This window comes from Rhinopithecus roxellana, chromosome 5 (genome assembly GCF_007565055.1).
Source record: "Rhinopithecus roxellana isolate Shanxi Qingling chromosome 5, ASM756505v1, whole genome shotgun sequence".
Taxonomy (NCBI): Eukaryota; Metazoa; Chordata; class Mammalia; order Primates; family Cercopithecidae; genus Rhinopithecus; species Rhinopithecus roxellana.
The window spans coordinates 165,595,922-165,623,515 of NC_044553.1; the positions used below are offsets into that span (position 1 = coordinate 165,595,922).

Sequence of the window (27,594 nt, forward strand, 5' to 3'; positions counted from 1 at the left end):
CATCTTCTATGGCCCTAGCAGTTCTGGATTCTGCTTCTGTTTCCTCCACCATGGTCTGAAAAGGGCTGGGAAGCCTACCTTCCTGTAGCCTTCCATCGGCTGCTGCTGCTCCCCCTGCAAAAATGGTTTTGACGTAAATCCCAATGGGGCCATAAATGCTGTCTTTTCCCCCAACGATGCTGAAGCCCAGACCCTGGGGAAAGAAGAGAAGGTCTGATTTAGGGGTAGTAGTCCATGCTTCTCACTGGGCTGATGCTTTCTGAGGGCCTGCCTCAGCCCTGAACAAAGGGATTGGGAAGGAGAGAAGGTACCTTTGGTTTCAAAGGTCTCAGGACTTAACAACAACAACAAAAATAGCAAGAGCAGTGGCATGAAGGCCAGCCTGGGCTGGGTAGTGTCTGGAGCTTTTGTGGGAGTCTGATGCTCCCCACACAGAGGGAGGCTGGATGGAGACCAGCACCCTGGCTCTGTCCCTCCAGTTGGCAATCCTGGGCCAATCACTTTCTGCTTCTGAGCCTCAATTTCCCTCCTTTTAAAATAATGATGATATTACCTAACTCACAGTGTTGTGTTTGAAAGTAAAATACCTAGCAACAATCATAAAAATATCAACAATAGTAATAATAGTAGCAGCTTTACAACGGTATCCCTTCACCCACCAAAGGCCTCCTCAATCCCCTTCTCATGGACATCCCTCCAATCATGTGCTCTCTCTCCTGCACCTGCTCTATCTGCCATTGTCCTAGGTGATTCCCATGAGCTAACAAACATATGCTGGGATTGTGCAGGTGACTCTGGGAGGAGAAACTCATAGCTCAGCAGATAGTCCCAGCTGGGGAGAAGCCAGGAGGCAGTAGAGAGAAGACCAGACAGGAAGAAGTCCAGGGAAAGGTTGAGTGAGGTCTACAGCAGGAAGAGAAGGGAGGGTGGGCACAGCTTCCCCTGCAAATCTGCCAGTGAGTTCACAGAACAGCCTGGCAGACCTGAAAAGCAGCATAGGAAATGCATATGACTTGCTCAATTTTTTTGAGGACTAAGGCACCCCATGCTGCCCTTGAGGGCATAGCTTGAGTCTACTAAGCAGCTTTCTAGACTATAAGCTCTCTGAAGACAGTAAATGCGTCTTATTTCTGTGTCTGGCATCAGGCCGGCACTCAAGAAGCACGTATTATAGGATAAAGGCATAACTGCCACCTGGAGGCCAGGTTTTGGGGTCCAACCTACAAGCACACCAGGCAGTGGCAGGTAGCTTGGCTCCTAGACAGACCCTTTAAAGTGATGGCCACTGCTGTAACAGGCCCATTGCTCATGGGCAATTTACTCTAGGAGTAAATTAGGAGCTGATTAGGAACATCAACCCGTGCCACAGAGACAGCAGGCTGTCCGCCATCTTCTTGACACTGTAGGGTGTCAGTGGGAGAGCCGTGGGGATGTGCAGCTGTTCTAAGCCTCTGGTGAAGGTGGTGTGTGTTCCAGGATGGGCAGGACAAATGGTGTCCGGGAGTAGCACAGGTTTAGGAAATGGTGAGGTAGGAGCCACTTCAGGGCTCCTCTATGGGCCCCTAGCCTCGTCCTGCCTGAGACAGCTGCTGTAGACTCAAAGTCTCACCCACCCTGGGGACCCAGGATGGCATCATGGTTAAGAGCAAGGCCCAGGGGTCAGGCAGCCTGGGGTCATTGCCTTGGTTCATCTGCTCACTAACCAAGTAAACTTGGACGAGCCCTGCAATCTCCCAGGTCCTCCATCTCCATATCAATATACAAAATATACACATAGATATTCATTAGAGATAGCGTCTCCCTCTGCTGCCCAGACTGGAGTGCAGTGGCTGTATCACAGCTCACTGTGGCCTCGAATTCCTGGACTCAAGCAATCCTCTCACCTCAGCCTCCTGGGCAGCTGGGACTAGAGGCATGTGCCACCACACTGGGTTAATTTTTATTTTATTTTATTTTATGTTATTTTATTTTATTTATTTTACTTTATTTTATTTTTGTAGAGACAGGATCTTACTCTATTACCCAGGCTGGTCTCCAACTCCAGGACTCAAACGGAAGGCCTCCCAAAGTGCTGGGACTACAGGCGTGAGCCAGTGCACCCGGCTCCACGTCTATAAAAGGAGATAATAGGAGGGTTGTTGTGGGGATTAAAGGAGTTACCGTTGCAAAGCCCACAGCACAATGCCCGGGTTTTGGTGGTTGGTTTTATTGTGTGATTTGCTTTTGACTCTACTTCAAGCACTTGCTGATTCTTCTGGCTCTAAATCCTCCTCCCCCTGCTTCACTGCTACTTGTCATCCTGTTAGTGACAAGATCTTGGGGTGTAGGTTGTATCACCAGATAGTGGGAAGCCTGCTTTATTTCTGAGCTTATCATCCCTGCTCTGTACATGAGGATTTCTATATCAAATGATTCATCTTCTTCCATCCCCCAGCCTCATAAATATTACTCATTGAATGCACATTTTGTGCACACCAAGATAACTTAAACCATTTTTGGTCATCTTTGCATGAGTTTTGGTGGCCTTTACCATTTCACCTTCTTTTGGGCACTGCAAACAATTTAAAAGTCAATTTTTAAAAAATTACTTCTATCTAAATTCAAGGGGAAAAAGCATTGTGATTTACTAATCAGAAAATGGGGTCGTTCAGAGAAAGTCAGCATAGAAGACAGCTACTCCCTTGTGATGAGAGGAGCATTCATCCCAGCATCTCTCATGTCTGTCTTCTCTTTTATTTCCTGCTAAGCTCCCAGGAGACAGAAGGAACAGGAGATGGAGGGAAAGAGGACTGGAGGTGTGTGGTGGTGCCCCTCCCTCTGGACAGACCGTAAGTAGCAATTAGGTCCTCCCCTCATACCACACAAAAAAATATATTACATAAAGAAACCGCCCTTTCATTATTTTAGCACCTGGGCTGCTCGGGCTGGCCTGAGAACTTCGCAGTCAACCTCAAGCACAAGGTAGCATGTTCTGGGAGCAGTGCAAACATGTGTACACCCCCTACCTCACCACTACCACCAATGCTTTCGGATCCCCTTTGGACATATCTCAATTGTGAAGCAGAGATCAGTATGATGCTTCATTATCTTGAGAGAGGTAGAGTTAGTTCTGACTCTTCTGGAGGCTCCAATTGACAGCCAAAAGCACTATCAACCACTGAATTTTCCACATGTAGTAGGTAGCATATGTTTTTATAAATTAATATATGGGTCCCTGCTTTATTATGCCAACATCTGAATGGCAGAGGCAAACTCAGGATCCAGAAATCTATGTAAACAATTTGGATTTATGTATCAGATAAAATTAAGTCTTGGAAACTTGTGCCAGGAATGAATTAGAGAACAAACTTTGAAAGTGCTAGGGCAGCTGGCAGGGACTGGCATCCTTTACAAGAAAATGATCACTTTGTCTAATTAGAAAAATGTGTGCTGCTTGAACTCAGCCAGTTGTGAGTTTTGAAAGACTAGCCGCTCTGTGTTTGTCTCTTCTGATGTGCCAGGACACCCCAGTAGTCCTATTCCCATCCTTTCCTGGACACAGCATCTCCTTGGAGACTGGTGCCACTCCCCAGGACTTCTTGTTTGGCCACAATGCCTTCTCACCTTAGCCTGGCCCTTCATCAGCACGATGTTGGAGATGACTGAAGCCTGGAGGCCCCCAGATGGCTGCACAAGCTGAGCTGTGCTCAGGGACCGTGTTGGCCTTGAAGTTCCCTGCAACAAGGAACCAGAGTGGGCAGAAGATTAGCCACATAGTACAGTAGCACCCACCTCACCAGGAAGGGGAAAAGCCCAGCCAAGGAGAGGAACCAAGTCCTCTTTCTTCTAAGGCAGGCAGCATAATGACCAAAATGTGGTTAGTGGGGTGTGGGCAGGATTCTGGTGGCGAGGAACTTCCTTGGTTCTAGGAGCCTGTTTTGCTGAGCCTAATGTAGATGAGCAGCCAAAAGGCTCACCAAGGTTTGTCAAGGAAGTAGGCCCAGGTTAATGTCACAGAACACGCTGCCTTCAGGACAAGTCCTCATAACTGATGTCTCAGGCAGAATCTGGGAAGCCAGTTACCAAGAATGCCCTGAGACTATGTTCAATCCAAGACACATTTACTGAGAACTCCCCTTGTGCCAGGCAGAAGGTGGTGGGCAAGGGGGCAGAACCCAAAGACTTCAAAACTCAGAATGTAATTTTGGGGTAGGCAGACAGGCGGTTAACTATTTGAGAAGCAGAGCTTCAATTCTTTTCAACACAGCCTTCCAGGCAGCTACTACTGACTGATATTTAGCCCATCCCTGCCGGCCAGGTAAGCTTCCTGTTCCCAAGGACCTGGATCCTAGTGCATGAGGCAGCAAAGACAGGAGGCAGCTTCCCCCAGGAAGTACCCGCTGGTCCAATCCTCAGGGACCCAGCGCTGGCTGCAGATATTGGAGGGCTCCAGTATACTCCTGTATGACCCCAGATGTGCAGAAAACCAGGGACTGGGAAAGTTCTCAGCTCAGGGTGGCACCAGGGAACCATCTTCTTCTAACACTGGGACACCACACTCCCAGTTTGGGAATGAAAAACATATTGTCTCAAGGAAAGGAAGGCAAGAGAGAAATGAAATTCACTGAGCATCTATTATGTACTATGCAGGGAAACATTGTTCTACCATGGAGCCCCGCTTGGGAGAGTCAGTGGGTGAGATGAAATGCTAACATAAATGACACTCACAAGACAGGCTGCGCGAGCACTGTGAGAGGAGTGCAGCTGCCTCCTGATGGGCATTTGGGAAAATGTGAAGTCCATGCCTTTGGAGGGATCAGGAACGTTCCCAGGAGAAAGGGAACCTTAGGAAGATTTTTGAAGGCTGGGGCAGTTTCTAGGGATCATCAGAGAAGGAGGGGTGAGATGCTACAGACAGAGGGCGCTGTGTGACCAAAAGTGGCAGCGTGCAGCACAGCGTGCTTTGGCTGGGGCTGAAAGGCAAGCTGCGGGGGACGTGTATAGGGTACACTGTGCTTTATACCTGCTTAGCTCTCTGCCTGCAAGCTGACACCTGTAGTGGGAAGGTCATGGACTGAGGAGCACACAGGGCAGTTTAAATTCTGGTCCCACAGGTTTTAAGATGCATAAATTCAGCTGCTCACCTTGCCAAGCCTCAGTGTCCTACTATAAAATGGGGCCAACAACATATTCCTTTCTAAGCTTGTTTTAAGAATTAGCAGCAATGTTGGCAAAGCAAGTCACTGTATTACAGGAGTGAAAAGCCTCTTTGCACGGGCTTCAGAGTCGTAAAGATCAGACTTGAAGTCCCAGCCCTGTTTTTCCTCAACAATGTGAACGTACATAAATCCCTTAACTTGTCCAAGCTGTAGCTCCCTCTTCTACCTCTTAGTAGTATGTGCAGATGAAATAAAGCGATCCACGCAAAGCCATAGTTCAGGGTCCCCCCACGTGCCGTGTTCTCTACGTGTTAGCTCTTAATAGCACACACGTGGCAGCAGTTGCAAGTGCCTGGCACAAGGGGGCGCTCAATGAATGACCATTTCTAACGCGGTTCTCGGCCCAGAGATGGTTGTGCCTTCCTGTAGCTACCAAGCCAGACCCTCTCCTCTGTAGTTCTGCGGACAGAAAATTACTGGGAAGGCCTCTTCAGCCACTGTTAATGTTGGGCCCCTCCCTTCTCCCCGTCTTCTCCGAGTTTCCCTTCTTGTATTCTTACCGCAGCTTTTCCTGCTGGACAGTCCAGTTGTTGAGAGAGGGACTTCCTGTTACTACAGAGAGAATAAGGCTGCCTGTCTGTCGACGCTGCAGATTTCTTGGTCATTGGAAAATCAATTTCTCTTGTGCAATAGGGATTAACACCTAAACCAGAAATGGAAAAACAGCAAGAAGTCATTTGTGCTCTCAAAATGCAAAGTTCAACTGAGAACAATATCAGCCCCCACCAACTGCCAGTCCCTCATTAGCCAGGGGCCAGTGTGACTGTAAACCACTTAGCACCCTGTGCCAGGTGCGTGGTGGGGAGAGGTGGCCATGGAAGACATGAGCAACATTTTCATGATCTCCACGCATGCTGTCCGTACTGCAGGGTACAGACAGAACTCTCACTTCCATTTACCTCCATTCAATGCAACGAGAGTTGACAGGCATCTCCTGCAAGTCAATCAGTGTGCTGAGCTCTCGGAAACCACAATGCTGCATCAGATCCAGGCCCCGATGTTTTCAATCCCAACCAAGGAGAGAAAGGAGGAAAACACAAAGGTTTCCCAGGACAGGAACAAACAGGCGAGACCCGGCAGGAACAGGGGCAGGGGCGATCCTATCTGACTGCCTCTTACACAGGCACTCACACACAAGGATACACACACATGGAGACAACTCTTGATTCTTTGGATATCTGCAAAAATGCAAAGCGGCAGGCTTCCTCTACTTTGTGGAAACCACAGACTTCCTTTCATCCAACCAGGAACTCTACCCTAATTCTCTACCCTACCACATCCAGCTGGGAAAACCTTCACAGATGATCTAATTTAATCTGTCATTGTCTACAACAGTGCTTCCCAACTGAAATATGCCAGCCACCTATGTAATTAAAAAATTTTCTAGTAGCCACATTTAAAAAGTGAAACAGGAGAGATTAATTTTAATAATATATTTTATTTGGTCTGTTATATCTAAACTATTGTTCTTTCAACATAGAAATAATATGTAAAATTATTAGTGAGATATTTTACAACCTTTTCTTCTTGCACTTAGTCTTTGAATCCAGTGGGTCTTTGATACTTTTGGTACATCTCTGTTTGAATAAGTCACATTTCAAGTGCTCAAGGCTACATGTGGCTAATGTGTTGGGCAGTTCCGCTCTAGAGGCCAGGAGAGGGGCGGGGTTTGCCAGTGTCCTGAGCGACAAGCGAGGCTTGAGTGAATGGACAGGGTTTTGTGAAAAATTCCTCTAGAGGAAAAGTTAAGATTGGTGGTAGTTCAAAGGAAACACAGGATGGAGCAGGGTTGGGTTTGCTTTTATTTTTAGGATGGGAAAGACTTAAGCTTATTTATAGGCTGAAGAGAGGAAGCCACTGGCCAGGGAAGCTTGAGAAGAAAAGAGGAGTGGCATCCCTGAGGGTGTGAGATCCCTAAAGGGGGATGAGGAAAAGAACAAAGACAAGGTGAAGAAGGGAAAGGTTTTGGTCCATCTGGGTCCGAGAGTGGCTAGGGAAATCTGACCCTGCAAGGACAGCTGCTCCCAGCAGCTGCCTCAGCTGTAGGTGACCCTCTCTGAGTAGATGGCCCTCTCTGAGCTACAGGGACCAGTTGCTCCCAGATGCTCCCCAGTGGACCAGGAGGGAGAGGAAGCCAGAGGATTCAGAAAACCACACGCTGCAAAGAGACGATTCAGAATCAAGAAAGGCGGGTGAGAGGAGAGGCTAGAGATCCTCTAGTCCTAACTCTGCCTGTGCGTTATATTTATCTGGAGTGTTTAATCCAAAGGTAGATTTCAGTGCTCCACCCAACCTATTGATCCATATCTTCATGGATCGGGTCTGGGGAAACCTGTATGTTCGTCAACCTGTGCAGGTGATGCAGGCAGCTCATCATTTGTCCTTTGGGAACCCTGCTGGAGTTACTCCTTCCTCTATCAGTGAGGAAATGGAAGCCCAGAGGGTTCCAGATCAGTGAAGAAAGAGTCTGAGGCATAACCCCAGCCTCCAGAATCCCAGTCTCCTTGCACTTCCTCCATCCACAGCAGTGCAGGAGTGACCTGTGACTTGAAGGTGAGCCGTAGTGCATGGTTTGGGTTCAGAGGGAATGAGGATGAACAAACAGGCTGCCAACTTGGAATGGTTCACAGAGCAGATCAACCTGACCTCAGAGCCACAGGAGAGCCCAGCACAACTGCTCAGGCCACACCCAGCTCCACCTGTGTGGAGGCTCCAGTTCCCACCAGGCATTCAGATCTGTGGGAACGTGGGCCAGAGTCACGACAGAGTGGGTTCTCCAAAACTCTCCCTGGTCTGGGGTCGCTTTCAGTGCCCACTTCTGCCCACTGTTTCTGAACATTGCTTGTTGATGCATTCCAGCCAACTAGGAAATGTATCAAAATTATCATCTCTATTGGGGGAAGTTTAAACCAGTTAAGTGTAGAGTGTTGAGTGAATTAATTGAAAAGTGGTTATTACAACCCAGTGCAAAAAACAAAGCAAAATAGTTTTTGAAAGGGGAGCTATATATGGTCATGATTATATACAAAAAAGCTATCTTAGAGCTATATATTGTCATGAGTTTATAATTTAAAGTTATGTTGAATTACAAAATGGAAAAATCCATGGAAAAGGGATGAATAACACTAAACTAACTTCCTCATCTTTCATGAGGGGGACAATTTGGAAAATGTTATGTCGGGTATTAATTAATTGATTCAACTTGATTGGGTAATTAATTAAAACTTAAAGGAAATCAGAAGTAGAGACAAAAATTAACTAAACCTTTTAAAATCATTATAGAAAGAGGCCAAGAACAAACAAATGGCAAGGAACCATCAAAATAAAAAGCATAAAAAGAGCTAAGTAAAAATAAATATGATCTACAGCACTGATTTCAACTATCTGAGCGTCTTTTCTTTTTTTAAAACAGAGTTTCACTCTTGTTGCCCAGGCTGGAGTGCAGCTGGACAATCTTGTCTCACCACAACCTCTGCCTACCAGGTTTAAGTGATTCTCCTGCCTCAGCCTCCTGAGTAGCTGGGCTTCAGGCATGTGCCACCACGCCGACTAATTTTGTATTTTTAGTACAGACAGGGTTTCTCCATGTTGGTCAGGCTGGTCTCGAACTCCTGACCTCAGGTGACCTGTCCACCTAGGCCTCCCAAAGTGCTGGGATTACAGGCATGAGCCGCCTCACCCGGCCTTGAGCTTCTCTTCTTTAAAAAATTGCCAAATTCGCTTTCAAGGACCTAACTCCATATCATTTGCATGAGATTAACAAAGCAAACAAAAAAGGCAAAATAAAAGGAACCGATTATAAATAAGTGATGCTAGAATCATTCCCTATTCATTTAGAAAAGAAAATCTACCTAGATTCTTACATCATATTAAACACCAAAAATAAATTACAGATAATACAGTAAATTTGAGGGAAAAAAGATAAATCATTTACAAATTAGAAGAATATATAATCACAGACTTAATAGTTATCTGAATGTGGAAGTAACTTTCACATTAGAAAAGAAAAGATCAGGAAACTTGATTGCATAAAGATTAAAACACCTTAATGTTAAAAAAATAAAACAACGAACTGGAGAGAATATTTTCAACAAGTATGATGCCAAATATTAATTTGACCAAGAGGCTTTTTATAAATTAATGATAAAAAGATGATTATTCCAATAAAGAACAGGCAAACTCACCAAAAACAAAATAAATAAATGAAGGACTGTTTAACTTCACCTTTATGAAGAGGTACTCTTTTAGGAGAACAGGACAGGCTCTCACTCTGTTGTCCAGACCAGAGTGCAGTGACACAATCATGGCTCACTGCAGCCTAAACCTCCCATGCTCAAGGGATCCTCCTACCTCAGCCTCCCGAGTAGCTGGGACCTCAGGTATGAGCCATCATGCCTGATGGGTTTTCTTTTTTAAAAAAATTTTTTGTAGAGGTGTGGTCTCACTATATTGTCCAGGTTGATCTCAAACTCCTGGGTTCAAGCAGTCCTCCCGTCTTGACCTCCCAAAGGGCTAGAATGACAGGCATAAGCTGTGGCACCCAGCCTAGGTACTTTTTGTTCATCTCCTTTATCAGTGTATCAATCAGGGTTTGGGAAGAAACAAAAGGCACACTCAGTTGGGATTCTGAGAATTGGGTAAAGGAGCCAGACACAGAGGGACGGGCAGGGTTAGAAAAATAACAAGGCCTATTGAGGTACCAGATGCTGTTACCACCCCAGGCTTGAAGGAGTAAGGTGGGGAAATGGTGTTACCAGAGCCCGGGGGCACTGGAACCAACAGGCCACCCTGACACAATTTCTTGTCACAGCACAGGCTGTCTTCCCCCTGCCAGTCCTCCATGGATGCCTGTCATTGACTGAGCTCAATCAGAAGCCAGAAAGCCAGGGAGCCCTGGGGATTCCAGGGAGCCAGGGAGCTCTGAGGGGGCCAGCTCCCGGGGGGCAAGTGGGCCTGGCTTCAGGGGCACGTGGCCTGCACAGTCACCTGGGGCCCTGTGATTGAAGAATCCCAACTTAGTTCAAAGATTTTCTTCTACTTTTTTGAAACTATTAATATTTTTTAACAGCAATCCTGCATTTTCATTTTACACTGAGCCCTATCAATTGTATAGCTGGTCTTGGGTGCAAAACAAAACAGTAAAAAAGCAAAGAATGGGTGAGGAAGAAAGGGAAAGGAGAAATACCTGTAAATCTGTAAATCAGTGTAAAGCGAATATTTATTAAAAATCATAATCCTGTGTGGCCTATGACTGAAGAAATAGGTATTCATGTACATTATTGAAAGAATAGTAGCTACAGAAATTTGGCAATACAGATAAAAAGCCTTAAACTACATCTACCGTTTGACCCCAAATTCCATTTCTAGAAAATTATGCTAGAATAAGTAAAAATTTATGATTAAAAAGCAAGTAACTTTTAAAAAATATTTTTATTTCCAATAATAGGAAATCACTAAGGATGGTGCATCGTACAGCAGAATAATATAAGACTTAGAGATTTTAAGGGACTTGCCCAAGACCACATAGGTCACTAGTTCTGGAAGCAGGACCCAGATCCAAGTGCCTTAGCTCCCAAATGTGAGCTCTTAACCAGGCCACTGCCTTCTGTATTTTCTTTGAAAGATCATCACAAACTCAGACAAAATCTCATGTACATATTCATCAACTTGATTAGGCTAGTGAAAACCTGACAATGACTTAAATACCTAATAACAGGGATTTGGTTAAGTAGATTTTATAAATATCTAATAATAGGGAGTTGGTTAACTAGATTTCATAAATTCATACAATAAAATACCATGGATCCACTAAAAAATAGTGTTTTCAAAAGAGTTTCTGATGACATGAAATAGTTACATATAAATAAATGTGTGTGTGAAGTTTTTTATAGTATATATAAGCATAGAAGGGAAATAACTGAATATGTTAACATAGATGATCTCTAATATTAGGATTTGGCGTGATTTTAATTTCTTCAGGTTTTTCTATATTCTTGCATTCTTCATATTTTGACTTTGTATTAGCACTCTTCTATTTTCAGCAAATAAAAATCATGAGATCTTCCAACCTCAAGCTCCATCATATTGCAGCTGAGAGACAGAAGCCTTCCCAAGACCAAGGAGCATGTCAGGAGACAGAGCAGGAGTAAAGCCCAGTCTCTTCTTCCTCACACCCAGGTCTTTCCAGCATGGTACTTGGAGCCAAGAGGAGAGCTGGCTAGACCACACAGAGCTCTGGCTAGCCAGAGCATGCACACACCATGAAGAAGGTGAGCAGACTCCAATGCCAGTTTAGTCCACCTGGACCAGAAGAGATCCACCCTCCTCCTGATATTCCTGCTATCCAGGAGCAGCTGAACCCTGTTCCTGAAGACATGTTGGGGAGACACTTACTGGTTGAGTTGCTGCGTGCCCTTTGGTGGCAGGCTTTAGGAAACAGGAAGTTACTACTTTGTGCTTCTGGTTTTCCAGGCTTTTCTCGAGAGGAAGCTGTGGAAGATTCCTGCAAAACAATTGCCGTCTTTTTATTCAGCAAGTTAGAATAGAAAACTGCTCAGCAAAATTGGATTTTGACACTGATCATAGAAGTACTCAGATTGTCTGTCTCCCCTACTACATGATAAGCACCATAAGAGCCAGGATTTAGAATCACCATCATCCTTTCACTCATAGACATACATTCTTTTGTTTAATTACAAATACTGAATGAACAAATTACATTAATAATAAACTAATACGACACATATTGAATGAATCCATCAGCTATTACATGTCAAGTTCTTTGTTAGACATTGTGCATACAGCTGTGACCAAGACAGACAAGGATGTTGATCTTGGGGAAAATGCATTTTAGTGAAAGATGACTGACAATAAACAAGCAAAGTAAAGGTGAAAGATAATTACAGAGAATGATAAGTGCTCTGAAGAAAAGAACTAGAGTGTGATGTGGATAGGGAACCTGGCAGGTGTGTTTGAGAGAGAAGGATCAAGCAAATTACATTGTTCTGGCATACCTGGCACATAACAGGCACTTACAAATACTTGTTGAAGAAATGTTACATGTTATATAAATGGATTTCTTAATATTGAACTATCCATGCATTATTAAGGGTATTATGATTTTACTATATATTTTATATAGTATTTATAATCTCTCTCCTCATCCTAGAATTTATATATCTCTCCTCATCCTAGAATTTTAGGGATGGGTGTAGGGATATGGGCTGATAATGAGGATGATGGTATTAATTATTTTATCTTTCTGAAAGTTTTCTGATTGTTATTCTATTATATAACTTTGTTATCCACAATGATCTTGACTTAATTCTTAAGTTATATTGGTTTTATTACTCACTACCATAATCCTTGTGTGTGTGTGCACATGCTGTGTGTGTATATGCACAAATATATATATATGGAGAGAGAAAGAGAGAGAGAGAGAGAGAGAGCAGGACAGGACAGGGTGGTGCTCTGTTGCCTGGCTGGAGTGCAATGGTATGATCTTGGCTCATTGCAGCCTCGACCTCATGGGCTCCAGAGATCCTCCCACTCAGCCTCCTGAGTAGCTGTTACTACAGATACATGCCAGCATGCTCAGCTAGTTTTTGTATTTGTTTTGTAGAGATGGGGTTTCATGATGTTGCCCAGGCTGATCTCAAACTCCTGGGCTCAAGTGATCCTCCCAACTCAGCTTCCCAAAGTGTAAGGATTACAGGCATGAGTCATCATGCCCAGCCAATCAAATTTTCTTTGCTCTCTTTTTATACTAATAATTTAGAAAAATATTTTATAGTATTGAGTATGTAAGCAGTATATTAAACAACATACTTGGACTCATTGCCATACCAGGGTCAGTAAGGAAACAGAAAATATGACTCTCGCTCATCTAAGATGAGATTTTGAGACAACTTTTACTTTCTTCCCTCTCCTCATCCTGAGATTTTAGGATGGGTATTCTATCTGATGGGATAGAAACTGATAATGAGGATGATGGTATTAATTACTTTATTTCTCTTCCTGAAGCTGTTTTCTGATTATTCCATTTTGTAACTTTGTTAGCCACAATGATCTTCACTTAATTCTTGGTTTATATTGGTTTTATTACTCTACCATAATTCTTGTGTGTGTGTGCACATGCTGTGTGTGTGCTTCTGTGTGTGTGTGTGTGTGTGTCTGTGTGTGTGTCTGTGTGTGTGTAGTTTCTTTCAGGAAAGCTCTCTGAATATCTGCATGGCTAGGAATGTCTTTCTGTGGTTGTCAAGTGTGAATGATTGGCTGAGTATAGAATCTTTGGATATTGGTTACTCGGCCTGGAAACTAGATGGCTTAAATGCTTTCTGGGACTTAGTGATTCAGGGTACAGTTTGTTGGAGACACTAACTGACTTAACTGCGTTTCTTAGAAGCCAGGCTTAGCAATGCCTGGTTAATTTCATGTGCCAAGGGTTTGCAGACCCCAGCACCTGGTGCATTTTCCAGAGCAGAGGGAGGATCTATGCTTGCCTCTTGCTGTGTCCCAAATAACCCACCCTCAGCTCCAGCACCTGCCACTGTGAGCTGGTAGGTATTGAGGGGCTTTGCTGATATCTGTCTCCCTCATTCCCTTGGCTTTTCTGTCTTATGTGGTCAATGGCAGACTAATGAGCCCTTCCCTCAATCCAATCTCACCTGCACTTTGTCGTGCAGAAAGTTCTCATGAGTTTCAGAATGTGTTGGCCCCTTTCCATGGTTTCCTGTTTCTGACATGCATTTCTCCCTATTTGTATATTCCTTTTGAATTTTGATAGAAATTTCTAACAGTTGAAGGAGTTAATCAAGTGTACTCTGTTGCCATCTGGAGCCAGAAGTCCACTCAGTGTTTTTGAAAAAGATTGTTTCCAGTTCTGACACAAGGGGATCCTGCAAGAAACCACATGTCAATTCCCTTTTATTTCTTATGCAAGTCAATGTTTAAAACTAGAGAACTCATCCTGAAGGACTCCTTTTCAGCAGCAGATGGTGCTACATTAACTTGGACAAGATTACCTTCTCTAACCAGGCTAACCTGGGAATTATTTTAAAGGGGAGAAAGCAGTGACTATATAGAAAGTAGTTGAGTTCAGTTGAATTCTTGAGATTCTGTATTGTCGGAATTTAGCATAATGACTAGTTCTCTGAATTCAATGCTTCATAAAACACAATATTCAAAAGATATTTCTTAGTTACAATAGATTGACAAGGTAATGTCCTGATTCTGATTTCATGACCTCCCTCTGGCATATTTTCACTTCTTTATGCAATCCAGCGAGACTATGAAAGTAAAAAATAGAATGTGATTTTATTAACATTTTAGGGTCCATTGAGCATAAGGAAGCCTGGTAAAACAGTCAATTGGTCTACTTATCCATGGGTAGCAAGCCTTATGTGCAAATGATCTTTGAAATGGATGTTTTATCTCAAATATCTAGCCTCATGAGTGTAAATAAGTAAATGATGTATACACAATACATGCAATACTAAGCACCTTTAAAAATGTTTGTAAACAGGCGGGGCATGGTGGCTCACACCTGTAATCCCCACACTTTGGGAGACCAAAGTGGGGGGATCACTGGAGCTCAGGAGTTCAAGGAGTTCAAGACCACCCTGGCCAACATGGCAAAAACCACCCCGTCTCTACTAAAAATATAAAAAAACTAGCTGGCATGGTGGCACGCACCTGTAGTCCCAGCTACTTGTGAGGCTGAGGCAAGAGAATCGCATAAACCTGGGAGGCAGAGGTTGCAGTGAACCAAGATCCTGCCACTGTATGGATCTGCCTGGGCGACATAGCGAGACTCAGTCTCAAAAAAAAAAAAAAAAAAAAGTTTGTAAAGAGTTGTGACATAGATATACCTATGTTTATCATAGTACGTTAAAAAAAAAGATACTCTCTAATGATGATGACTGACTACAATCATGTAAAATATACATGGGAAAGGGGCTGGAAATAAATATACCAAAACAGTGACACTCATTCATTCAACAAATGTCCATTAAGCGCTTACTCTGTACCAGGCACTGTTCCAAGTACTGAGGATGTGACAGCAGATATGAAACATAAGGTCCTGCTCTCATGAATTAGCAAGAATGTGTTTGGGTGATGGGATTATGGATACTATTTTTTTCACATCATTCTGTATTTTCTATATTTTCCATAGTGAGTGTAGACTACTTTTAGAATCAAACCAAAAATAAATGATTACTTTTACATTTCTTTCTTTTTTTTATTATACTTTAAGTTCTAGGGTACATGTGCACAACGTGCAGGTTTGTTACATATGTATACATGTGCCATGTTAGTGTGCTGCACCCATTAACTCGTCATTTACATAGGTGTATCTCCTAATGCTATCCCTCCCCCCATCCTCTCCCCACAATAGGACCCGGTGTGTGATGTTCCCCTTCCTGTGTCCAAGTGATATCATTGTTCATTTCCCACCTATGAGTGAGAACATACAGTATTTGGTTTTCTGTTCTTGCGATAGTTTGCTGAGAATGATGGTTTCCAGCTGCATCCATGTCCCCACAAAGGACACGAACTCATCCTCTTTCATGGCTGCATAGTATTCCATCATGTATATGTGCCACATTTTCTTTTTTTTTTTTTTGAGACGGAGTCTCGCTCTGCCACCCAGGCTGGAGTGCTGTGGCCGGATCTCAGCTCACTGCAAGCTCCGCCTCCTGGGTTCACGCCATTCTCCTGCCTCAGCCTCCGGAGTAGCTGGGACTACAGGCGCCCACCACATTTTCTTAATCCAGTCTGTCACTCATGGACATTTGGGTTGATTCCAAGTCTTTGCTATTGTGAATAGTGCCTCAGTAAACATATGTGTGCATGTGTCTTTATAGCAGCACGATTTATAATCCCTTGGGTACATACCCAGGAATGGGATGGCTGGGTCAAATGGTATTTCTAGTTCTAGATCCTTGAGAAATTGCCACACTGTCTTCCACAATAGTTGAACTAGTTTACAGTCCCACCAACAGTGTAAAAGTGTTCCTATTTCTCCACATCCTCTCCAGCACCTGTTGTTTCCTGACTTTTTAATGATCGCCATTCTAACTGGTGTGAGATGGTATGTCATTGTGGTTTTGATTTGCATTTCTCTGACGGCGAGTGATGATGAGTATTTTTTCATGTGTCTGTTGGCTGTATGAATGTCTTCTTTTGAGAAGTGTCTGTTCATATCCTTTGCCCACTTTTTGATGGGGTTGTTTGTTTTTTTCTTGTAAATTTGATTGAGTTCTTTGTAGGTTCTGGATATTAGCCCTTTGTCAGATGAGTAGATTGCAAAAATTTTCTCCCATTCTGTAGGTTGCCTGTTCACTCTGATGGTAGTTTCTTTTGCTGTGCAGAAGTTCTTTAGTTTAATTAGATCACATTTGTCAATTTTGGCTTGTGTTGCTGTTGCTTTTGGTGTTTTAGACATGAAGTTCTTACCCATGCCTATGTCCTGAATGGTATTACCTAGGTTTTCTTCAAGGGTTTTTATGGCTTTAGGTCTAACATTTAAGTCTCTAATCCATCTTAAATTAATTTTCATATAAGGAGTAAAGAAAGGATCCAGTTTCAGCTTTCTACTTATGGCTAGCCAATTTTCCTAGCACCATTTATTAAATAGGGAATCCTTTCCCCATTTCTTGTTTTTGTCAGGTTTGTCAAAGATCAGATGGCTATAGATGTGTGGTATTATTTCTGAGGACTCTGTTCTGTTCCATTGGTCTATATCTCTGTTTTCGTACCAGTACCATGCTGTTTAGGTTACTGTAGCCTTGTAGTATAGTTTGAAGTCAGGTAGCGTGATGCCTCCAGCTTTGTTCTTTTGACTTAGAATTGTCTTGGCAATGCGGGCTCTTTTTTTGGTTCCATATGAACTTTAAAGCAGTTTTTTCCAATTCTGTGAAGAAAGTCATTGGTAGCTTAATGGGGATCGCATTGAATCTATAAATTACCTTGGGCAGTATGGCCATTTTCACAATATTGATTCTTGCTATCCACGAGCATGGTATGTTCTTCCATTTGTTTGTGTCCTCTATTATTTCACTGAGCAGTGGTTTGTAGTTCTCCTTCAAGAGGTCCTTCACATCCCTTGTAAGTTGGATTCCTAGGTATTTTATTCTCTTTGAAGCTATTGTGAATGGGAGTTCATTCATGATTTGGCTCTCTGTTTGTCTGTTACTGGTGTATAAAAATGCTTGTGATTTTTGCACATTGATTTTGTATCCTGAGACTTTGCTGAAGTTGCTTATCAGCTTAAGGAGATTTGGGGCTGAGACAATGGGGTTTTCTAAATATACAATCATGTCATCTGCAAACAGGGACAATTTGACTTCTTCTTTTTCTAACTGAACACCCTTTATTTCTTTCTCTTGCTTGATTGCCCTAGCCAGAACTTCCAACACTATGTTGAATAAGAGTGGTAAGAGAGGGCATCCCTGTCTTGTGCCAGTTTTCAAAGGGAATTTTTCCAGTTTTTGCCCATTCAGTATGATATTGGCTGTGGGTTTGTCATAAATAGCTCTTATTGTTTTGAGATATGTTCCATCAATACCAAATTTATTGAGCATTTTTAGCATGAAGGGCTGTTGAATTTTGTCAAAGGTCTTTTGTGCATCTATTGAGATAATCATGTGGTTTTTGTCTTTGGTTCTGTTTATATGCTGGATTATGTTTATTGATTTGCGTATGTTGAACCAGCCTTGAATCCCAGGGATGAAGCCCACTTGATCATGGTGGATAAGCTTTTTGATGTGCTGCTGAATCCGGTTTGCCAGTATTTTACTGAGGATTTTTGCATCAATGTTCATCAGGGGTATTGGTCTAAAATTCTCTTTTTTTGTTGTGTCTCTGCCAGGCTTTGGTATCAGGATGATGTTGGCCTCATAAAATGAGTTAGGGAGGATTCCCTCTTTTTCTATTGATTGGAGTAATTTCAGGAGGAATGGTACCAGCTCCTCCTTGTACCTCTGGTAGAATTCAGCTGTGAATCCATCTGGTCCTGGACTTTTTTTGGTTGGCAGGCTATTAATTATTGCCTCAATTTCAGAGCCTGCTATTGGTCTATTCAGGGATTCAGTTTCTTCCTGGTTTAGTCTTGGGAGAGTGTAAGTGTCCAGGAAATTATCCATTTCTTCTGGGTTTTATAGTTTATTTGCGTAGAGGTGTTTATAGTATTCTCTGATGGTAGTTTGTATTTCTGTGGGGTTGGTGGCAATATCCCCTTTATCATTTTTTATTGCATCTATTTGATTCTTCTCTCTTTTCTTCTTTATTAGTCTTGCTAGCGGTCTATCAATTTTGTTATCTTTTCAAAAAACCAGCTCCTGGATTCATTGATTTTTTGGAGGGTTTTTTGTGTCTCTATCTCCTTCAGTTCTGCTCTGATCTTAGTTATTTCTTGCCTTCTGCTAGCTTTTGAATGTGTTTGTTCTTGCTTCTCTAGTTCTTTTAATTGTGATGTTAGGGTGTCAATTTTAGATCTTTCCTGCTTTCTCTTGTGGGCATTTAGTGCTATAAATTTCCCTCTACACACTGCTTTAAATGTGTCCGAGAGATTCTGGTATGTTATATCTTTGTCCTCATTGGTTTCAAAGAACATCTTTATTTCTGTCTTCATTTTGTTATGTACCCAGTAGTCATTCAGGAGCAGGTTGTTTAATATCCATGTAGTTGAGCAGTTTTGATTGAATTTCTTAGTCCTGAGTTCTAGTTTGATTGCACTGTGGTCTGAGAGACAGTTTGTTATAATTTCTGTTCTTGTACATTTGCTGAGGAGTGCTTTACTTCCAACTATGTGGTCAATTTTGGAATAAGTGCAGTGTGGTGCTGAGAAGAATGTATATTCTGTTGATTTGGGGTGGAAAGTTCTGTAGATGTCTATTAGGTCCACTTGGTCCAGAGTTGAGTTCAATTCCTGGATATCCTTGTTAACTTCCTGTCTCGTTGATCTGTCTAATGTTGACAGTGGGGTGTTAAAGTCTCCCATTATTATTCTATGGGAGTCTAAGTCTCTTTGTAACTCTCTAAGGACATGCTTTTTGAATCTAGGTGCTCCTGTATTGGGTGCATATATATTTAGGATAGTTAGCTCTTCCTGATGAATTGATCCCTTTACCATTATGTAATGGCCTTCTTTGTCTCTTTTGATCTTTGATGGTTTAAAGTCTGTTTTATCAGAGACCAGGATTGCAACCCCTGCTTTTTTTGTTTTGTTTTGTTTTCCATTTGCTTGTTAGATCTTCCTCCATCTCTTTATTTTGAGCCTATGTGTGTCTCTGAATGTGAGATGGGTCTCCTGAATACAGCAAACTGATGGGTCTTGATTATTTATCCAATTTACCAGTCTGTGTCTTTTAATTGAACCATTTAGTCCATTTACATTTAAGGTTAATATTGTTATGTTAATATTGTTATGTGTGAACTTGATCCTGTCATTATGATATTAGCTGGTTATTTTGCTAGTTAGTTGATGCAGTTTCTTCCTAGTATCAATGGACTTTACATTTTGGCATGTTTTTGCAATGGCTGGTACCTGTTGTTCCTTTCCACGTTTAGTGCTTCCTTCAGGATCTCTTGTAGGGCAGGCCAGGTGATGACAAAATCTCTAAGCATTTGCTTGTCTGTAAAGGATTTTATTTCTCCTTCACTTATGAAACTTAGTTTGGCTGGATATGAAATTCTGGGTTGAAAATTCTTTTCTTTAAGAATGTTAAATATTGGCCCCCAATCTCTTCTGGCTTGGAGAGTTTCTGCTGAGAGATGTGCTGTTATTCTGATGGGCTTCCCTTTGTGGGTAACCCGACCTTTCTCTCTAGCTGCCCTTAACATTTTTTCCTTCATTTCAATTTTGGTGAATCTGACAATTATGTGTCTTGGAGTTGCTCTTCTTGAGGAGTTTCTTTGTGGCATTCTCTGTATTTCCTGAATTTGAATGTTGGCCTGCCTTACTAGGTTGGGGAAGTTCTCCTGGATGATATCCTGCAGAGTGTTTTCCAACTTGGTTCCATTTTCCCTGTCACTTTCAGGCATACCAATCAGATGTAGATTTGGTCTTTTCATGTAGTACCATATTTCTTGGAGGTTTTGCTCATTTCTTTTTACTCTTTTTTCTCTACACTTCTCTTCTCACTTCATTTCGTTCATTTGATCTTCAATCGCTGATACTCTTTCTTCCAGTTGATCAAGTCAGTTACTGAAGCTTGTGCATTTGTCACGCAGTTCTTGTGTTATGGTTTTCATCTCTATCAGTTCTTTTAAGGACTTCTCTACATTGGTTATTCTAGTTAGCCATTCGTCAAATCTTTTTTCAAGGTTTTTAGTTTCTTTGCACTGGTTACATAGTTCCTCCTTTAGCTCTGAGAAGTTTGATCGACTGAAGCCTTCTTCTCTCAACTCGTCAAAGTCATTCTCTGTCCAGCTTTGTTCAGTTGCTGGCGATGAACTGCGTTCCTTTGGAGGGGGAGGTGCACTCTGATTGTTTGAATTTCCAGCTTTTCTGCACTCCTTTTTCCCCATCTTTGTGGTTTTATCTGCCTTTGGTCTTTGATGATGGTGACGTACTGATGGGGTTTTGGTGTGGGTGTCCTTTCTGTTTGTTAGTTTTCCTTCTAACAGTCAGGACCCTCAGCTGCAGGTCTGTTGGAGTTTGCTTGAGGTTCACTCTAGACCCTGTTTTCCTGGGTATCAGCAGTGGAGGCTGCAGAAGATAGAATATTGCTGAACAGAAAGTGTTGCTGTCTGATTCTTGCTCTGGAAGCTTCGTCTCAGGGGTGTACCCAGCCGTGTGAGGTGTGAGGTGTCAGTCTGCACCAAGTGGGGGATTTCTCCCAGTTAGGCTACTCAGGGGTCAGGGACCCACTTGAGCAGGCAGTCTGTCTGTTCTCAGATCTCAACCTCCATGCTGGGAAATCCACTGCTCTCTTCAAAGCTATCAGACTGGGACATTTACCTATGCCGAGGTTTCTGCTGCTTTTTGTTTAGCTATGCCCTGTCCCCAGAGGTGGAGTCTACAGAGGCAGGCAGGCCTCCTTGAGCTGTGGTGGGCTCCACCCAATTCGAGCTTCCTGGGTGGTTTTGTTTACCTACTTTAGCCTCAGCAATGGCAGGCGCCCCTCCCCCAGCCTGGCTTCTGCTTTGCAGTTTGATCTCACATTGCTGTGCTAGCAGTGAGGGAGGCTCCATGGACGTGGGACCCTCTGGACCAGGTGTGGGATATAATCTCCTGGTGTGCCGTTTGCTAAGACCCTTGGTAAAGCATAGTATTAGGGTAGGAGTTACCCGATTTTCCAGGTGTTGTGTGCCTCAATTTCCTTCGGCTAGGAAAAGGAATTCCCTTCTCCCTTGTGCTTCCCAGGTAAGTCGATGCCTCACCCTGCTTCGGCTCTCACTGGTCGGGCTGCACCCGCGGACCAGCACCAACTGTCTGACACGCCCCAGTGAGATGAACCCGGTACCTCAGTTGAAAATGCAGAAATCCCCCGTCTTCTGTGTCGCTCACGCTGGGAGCTGGAGGCTAGAGCTGTTCCTATTCGGCCATCTTGGATGTGCTCTACATTTATTTCAATTGTCACATTGGTAGACTTAAAGTCTGTTTATTTTTAAATGTCTTTCTTTTAATCCTCTTTGTAAGTCCTGAGTCCAAGGCACAATTTGGAAACTGCTTGGCCTGTAAAGCCAATTGATGGCAGGAGAATCATAGGAAGTGGAGCCTCTCCCTGCCCCACCCACCCAGATTAGCTGTAAATACTTAATGCTTTCTCTGGGGGTTTCAGTGTTGGCTATAGAAAGCCTTAACCAAAAGACACTGAACCAACTGGGTCCCCACTTGGGCCCTCAGTTCTCCACATTTCAGTGGCTCAGTCTCTTCTTTCCATGGCACCTGGGAACAGCAATCTCAGTTTCCACATGCAGGGAGGTGTAGCCTCTTGTGCACGCACAAGGCTATGCAGATGAGTCCTTCTCCTTCCTTCACAAGTCTGTATCCTCCAACCAAAGCCATCTCAGACACAGATGACAGAAGGTTGTTCCCTTCCCACTGCCATGCAGCCAGTCTCTGAAGTAGCTGGAGGCTCCAGTAAGGTGTATCTAACTAGGCTATAATCAAGTTCTTCGATAGCTGTGTGAAATTGATGTGCTTCACTTCAACATGGCCATGGTGTGAAGTGGCTTATTAAATGGCTACTATAGGAGAGAATAGAAATGTACTATCATGATCCAAGATAAAGTCTAAGTAGCAATTTTCTATCAAACACATATAAAACCATATGACTCCTAAAGGTTCCTGACACAGAGGCAATGCACACATTTTTGGACCTTCTATTTTCTCAACACCAAAGGGTCTAGTACTCATCTTTACTCTGGGACTATTTCAAGTTATTGTTCAAGCTAAACGGGTTCTTCATCAGAAATGAGCAGTAGAGAAAGGATCATGAGACCAGCAGCACTAACTCTCTCATGACTCTGAGCTTATCAATTATCTGGGCTCAGTTTCCTCTTTAGTAAAGCTGGGGGGTGAACTAAACAATCTCCATAATCACTTTTAGCTCTTTACTTTTAATAGTAACTGACGGTTATGTTTAAAGGGCACCTCTCTCAAATGATCACATGTCAGAACATCTTACATAAGAACAAAGCATCTGGTCTCTCTCTGGCAAGTGTGTCCTGGATGGAGAGGTTTCTCATCAAAGGAGTCTCTGGAGGAGCCCCACGAACATCTACACAGTGTGACTCTCTCCCAGCACACAGAACAGAACTCTTCTGTTCCTGCTCTCAAGGTTGGGCTGTTCTCAGAGCTGAGGATTTTTCATCGAGGTCAGGGACTGTCAAAATCATTTCTAAACACATTTTCTCTATTCTCATCAGAGACTGTGGCCCTGAGCAGCAGTTCTGTGGGTGATACACCCCGTAATTACCTGGGTAGCAGTCTCTCCATCTGCCAGTCCCCATGGCGACTGAGTGGAAAATGGGGTCAACTGTCCAGAGAACTCTTTAAATATTTTTTCCAAAGTTAGGATTGATCATGCAGCTGCTAGGGCTAAACAGTCAACTCCAAGAAATGGGGGAAAAAACAAAAACAAACAAGATTCTCATGCAACCAGGGAAAGGACCCACAATGAAGATGGAGAATTCTGGGGCATTGTGTCCTGCAAACAAGGTGATTCCAAAGCCTAAACAACTCCCCAAAGATTAAGACAATTCCATTGCTCTATTAGGAGTGTTTATTTTTCATGTACCCAGCCCTGGCTGACATCACTGGCATTACTGACAGAAGCCTGATGCTTCTGGAGTTTGCTTACTGCATTCCCCTTCCACCCAAACCTTACTGTTTTCTCCTTGAACTGAGGTACGATAGCTGCTCCAGTCTAAGGGAACCACAAAATAGAATTCAACTATCCTCCTGATTGAGGCTTATTTCCTGTGGTTGAATTGATCATACAGCTACAGGCTTTGATCCTCAAGTCATGAGGATAAACAAGTAGGCCCCAGCAGATTGGTTCTGGGATGGCCGCATGTCATGTGGGATGATGAGGCCACAGACCTCCTGATATGGAGGGGATGGTTGGAAACCAGAAATCTAAAACTTCTCAAGTTCTTACTCTCCAACCCCTGCATGACTGTAGTTCCAAAGTGCTTATAATCTCACCTTCTCAACCTTCCCCAGCACACCCATTCCCACTGCTAATGGCACAGCTCAGGATATTTGTTTTAGATTGGACTATTATTAATACAATGCCCTAAGGGGTATAGAAAGACTATTTTAAAAATATATTTTACAAATGGTGCTGGGACAACCAGATATTCACATGCAAAAGAGTGAAGCTGGACTCCTTTCTCACACCATACACAAAAAGGACTTAAAAATATATCATAGATCTGTATGTGAGAGCTAAAACTATAAAAGTCTTAAAGAAAACATAGGAGTAAATCTTGGGTTGGGTTAGGGAGAGGCTTCTTCAATATGATACAAAAAGCACAGATGACAAAACACAGATAAATGAGCTTCATCAAAATTTAAAACCTTTGTGCCTCAAAGGACACCATCAAGAAAGTGAAAAAACAACCTACAGAAATAGAGAAAATATTTGCAAATCATATATCTGATAAAGGACTTGTGTATCTAGAATATACAAAGGATGCTTACCACTCAAAAATAAAAAGATAACCTAATTTTTTAAAATAGGCAAAAAATATGAATAGACATTTTTTTCAAATGATATTCAAGAAGACTAGAAGCACATAAAAAGATATTCAACACCATTAGCCATCAAGGAAATGCAGATAAAAACCGCAATGAGATACCACTTGCACGCACTAGGATGGCCATGATCACACCCACTTCATACCTGCTAGTGGAAGGAGGATATCAGAAATTGGAACGCTCTTACATTGATGGTGGAAATGTAAAATGGAGCAGGGGGTTTGGAAAACAGTGTCAGCTTTTCAAGAAGTTAAATATAGAGTTACCATATGATCCAGCAGTTCCATTCCTAGGTATATACCCAAGGGAAATGAAAACATACAACCACATAAAAACTTGTACAAAAAAGTTCAAAGCAGCATAATATTCATGATATTCAAAACATATAAACAACCCGTGTCCATTAGCTGATAAGTGGATGAATAAAATGTGGTATATCCACATAATGGAAGATTGCCAATTAAAATGAAAGAATTAATACATTAATACATTAAAATTAATGAACTGATACATGCTACAACATGGATGAGTCTTGAAAACATTAAATGAAATGAAAGAAACCAGTTACGAAAGACCACATATTGTGTAATTCTATTTATATGATGTCCAGAACAAGCAAATCTATAGATAGAAAGTGGATTAATGGGTAACTAGGGATCGGACAGGAGTGAAGGGTATAAGGAGTAACAGCTAATGGGTAGGAGGTTTCTTTTTCGGCAGACAAAAATGTTCTAAAATTAGACAGTGGTGTGGTTGTACAACTCTGTAAATATACTAAAAACCATTTAACATTACACTTTAAATGGCTTAATTGTGTGGTATGTGAGTTAATATCTTAATAAAGACATTAAATATTCACTCATGTATTCCTAATTTCCCTGGCTTTAATATTTTCTCCCTTAAATTCCTCTGGACCTTGTTGCCAGCATAATTTTATAAAAATGCAAATGCTGCCCATGAAACTTTCTGATTAAAACTAATGGCTTTGTCTTTCATGAATTCAAGACCAAATCCAAACCCCTTGGCATGTCATTCAACATCCCTCCTCCTCTGACACTACCCAGAGAGCCCCAAATGTCCACTGCACCCACTTAGTCCACTTCCTACCAGTGGATCCTGGTATTTCCTGCTCTGTTTGTGTAGTTACCCATCTATTCTCCCCTTCATCCTTCTGGAATCAATTTATAATTGATTTACAGAACCTTTGTAGTGATGTTCCCAGACAAATAGTTGTCTCCTGGGAAAACCATGGACTTCTCCACCAACCAGACCCTAGGAAGGATTAAAATATCCATGGTTGTTTACAGTTGTTTTCAAACCTGATAGGACCAGTTTTTCATTGCTCTTCATTTTGACTCATCTTACATGTTTTTCCAAACACATTACAGAATTATGTTACTTAGTTAAGAAATTATTTCTGTTAATAAATTGGGAGAAGGTCCTCTTAAAAAACACTCTAGGTAATATTAAAATAATTGGCTATTTTTTTCCAGAAACAGTGTCTATATTTTCATTTACTTAACAGAAATGACCCTCAGTAGAATTTTCATTATGCTAGTTCCAGTGGGATTTTTGAAAGGAATAAACAAAGTAATATATGCAATGACTATCAAGACCCCTAAGAATCTAGTTAGTCTACAAGTAGTGCCAAGCTCTTTTCCAAATATTCCTCAGTGCTGTCACTTTCTTTTTATATTCTAGAAATTTATTATAGAAACTAACTGGACAAGGTACACAAAGATGTCTATACAAAGATGTTCATCATCACATTGTTTGTAATAGAAAACATGGAGGGGGACATTCAATGATAGGAGAATGATTAGAGGTGTCATGACAGGAGACTTCCACGTCTGGTAGTATAGCGGATTCTTCTACTAAATAAAAGTAAAAGAGCCAAGGTGGGAGGATTGCTTGAGGCCAGGAGTTCAAGACCAGTCTAGGCAACAAAGTGAAATCCATCTCTACAAAAAGTTTTTAAAAATTCTGCCAGTGTGGTGGTACAAGCCCATAGTACCAGCTACTTGGGAGGCTGAGGTGGGAGGATCACTTGAGCCCAAGAGGTTGAGGTTGCAGTGAGGTATAATCACACCACTGCATCCCAGCCTGGTCAACAGAGAGAACTCTGTCTCTAGAAACACAAAAACAAAAACAACAAGTAGAAGTGTTGCATGGGATGTAAATGTATCAACAAAATAGCAAATGGGTAAGGAATACCTGGAGGCCAAAAAGTAAATAAAATCTGTACCACAGCTTTTCTGAGAAACAAGCAGAGCCCGGAAGCTGGAGGTTGCTCTGAGATAATCTGATGAACTGGTTTAACTTGAACTTTGTCTTTCATAGCCTTATGGGATATTGGGAACAGAAGAGAAACACCAGTTCCTTCCTAGGAAGGAGAGTTTAACAGGATACTTCTCTTGGATAAAAAGGGAGTCCCACAGGATTGTATCTTTATTTTAAGTTTGAACTGGAAATAAATCAATCCCCTCCCTCAGGAAATGCATGAAAACAATTAATCTGGAAACGACCCTGAATGGAAGGAGGAAAATCTTCCCCTCAGAGGAGTAATAATTACCAGACGGCTTTTGCAAGAGTTGGCAACCCTAATTAATACATATGGACATCTTTTTAAAGCCTCTAGATAAGAATTTAGTTTAAAGTGATTCCAGCCTGGTGGTGCCCCACTACCTGGCAGAAACAAATTTGAATCTTCTCTGCAGGAATCAGCTTTGACTTCAGTCATAAAACTGCCCCACAAAATCAGCTGTCACAGAAAAAAAAAAATCAAAACAAAACAAAACATAAGATAAAACACACATTCAAACAAGGTCCTAGGTCAAGTGTGGTGGCTCCCACCTGTAATTGCAGCACTTTGAGAGGCTGAGGCAGGCAGATCACTTGAGGCCAAGAGTTTGAGATAACCTGACCAACATGGTGAAGCCCCATCTCTACTTAAAATAAAAAAGAAATAAACTTAGCCGGGTGTGGTGGCTCATGCCTGTAATCCTAGCTACTCATGAGGCTGAGGCGTGAGACTCACTTGAACTCAGGAGGCAGAGGTTGCAGTGAGCCAAGATCACGCCACTGCACTCCAGCCTGGGCGACAGAGCAAAACTTTGTCTCAAAACAAAAAACAAGGTTCTAAGAGAGAGAACTACAAGGAGCAACACACCATAATCAGACCTG

At 42.3% G+C, this 27,594-nt stretch overlaps 1 protein-coding gene across 1 annotated transcript in view; it reads right to left on the minus strand.

The window, feature by feature from the left end:
- The window catches only part of IL16 (interleukin 16), a 130,119-nt gene that overhangs the window by 36,174 nt on the left and 66,351 nt on the right, over nt 1-27,594 (minus strand). Inside the window, 4 exon segments of the mRNA XM_010380171.2 lie at nt 79-193; nt 3,604-3,714; nt 5,699-5,841; nt 11,592-11,700. Coding sequence (XP_010378473.2) covers nt 79-193; nt 3,604-3,714; nt 5,699-5,841; nt 11,592-11,700 — 478 coding nt within the window.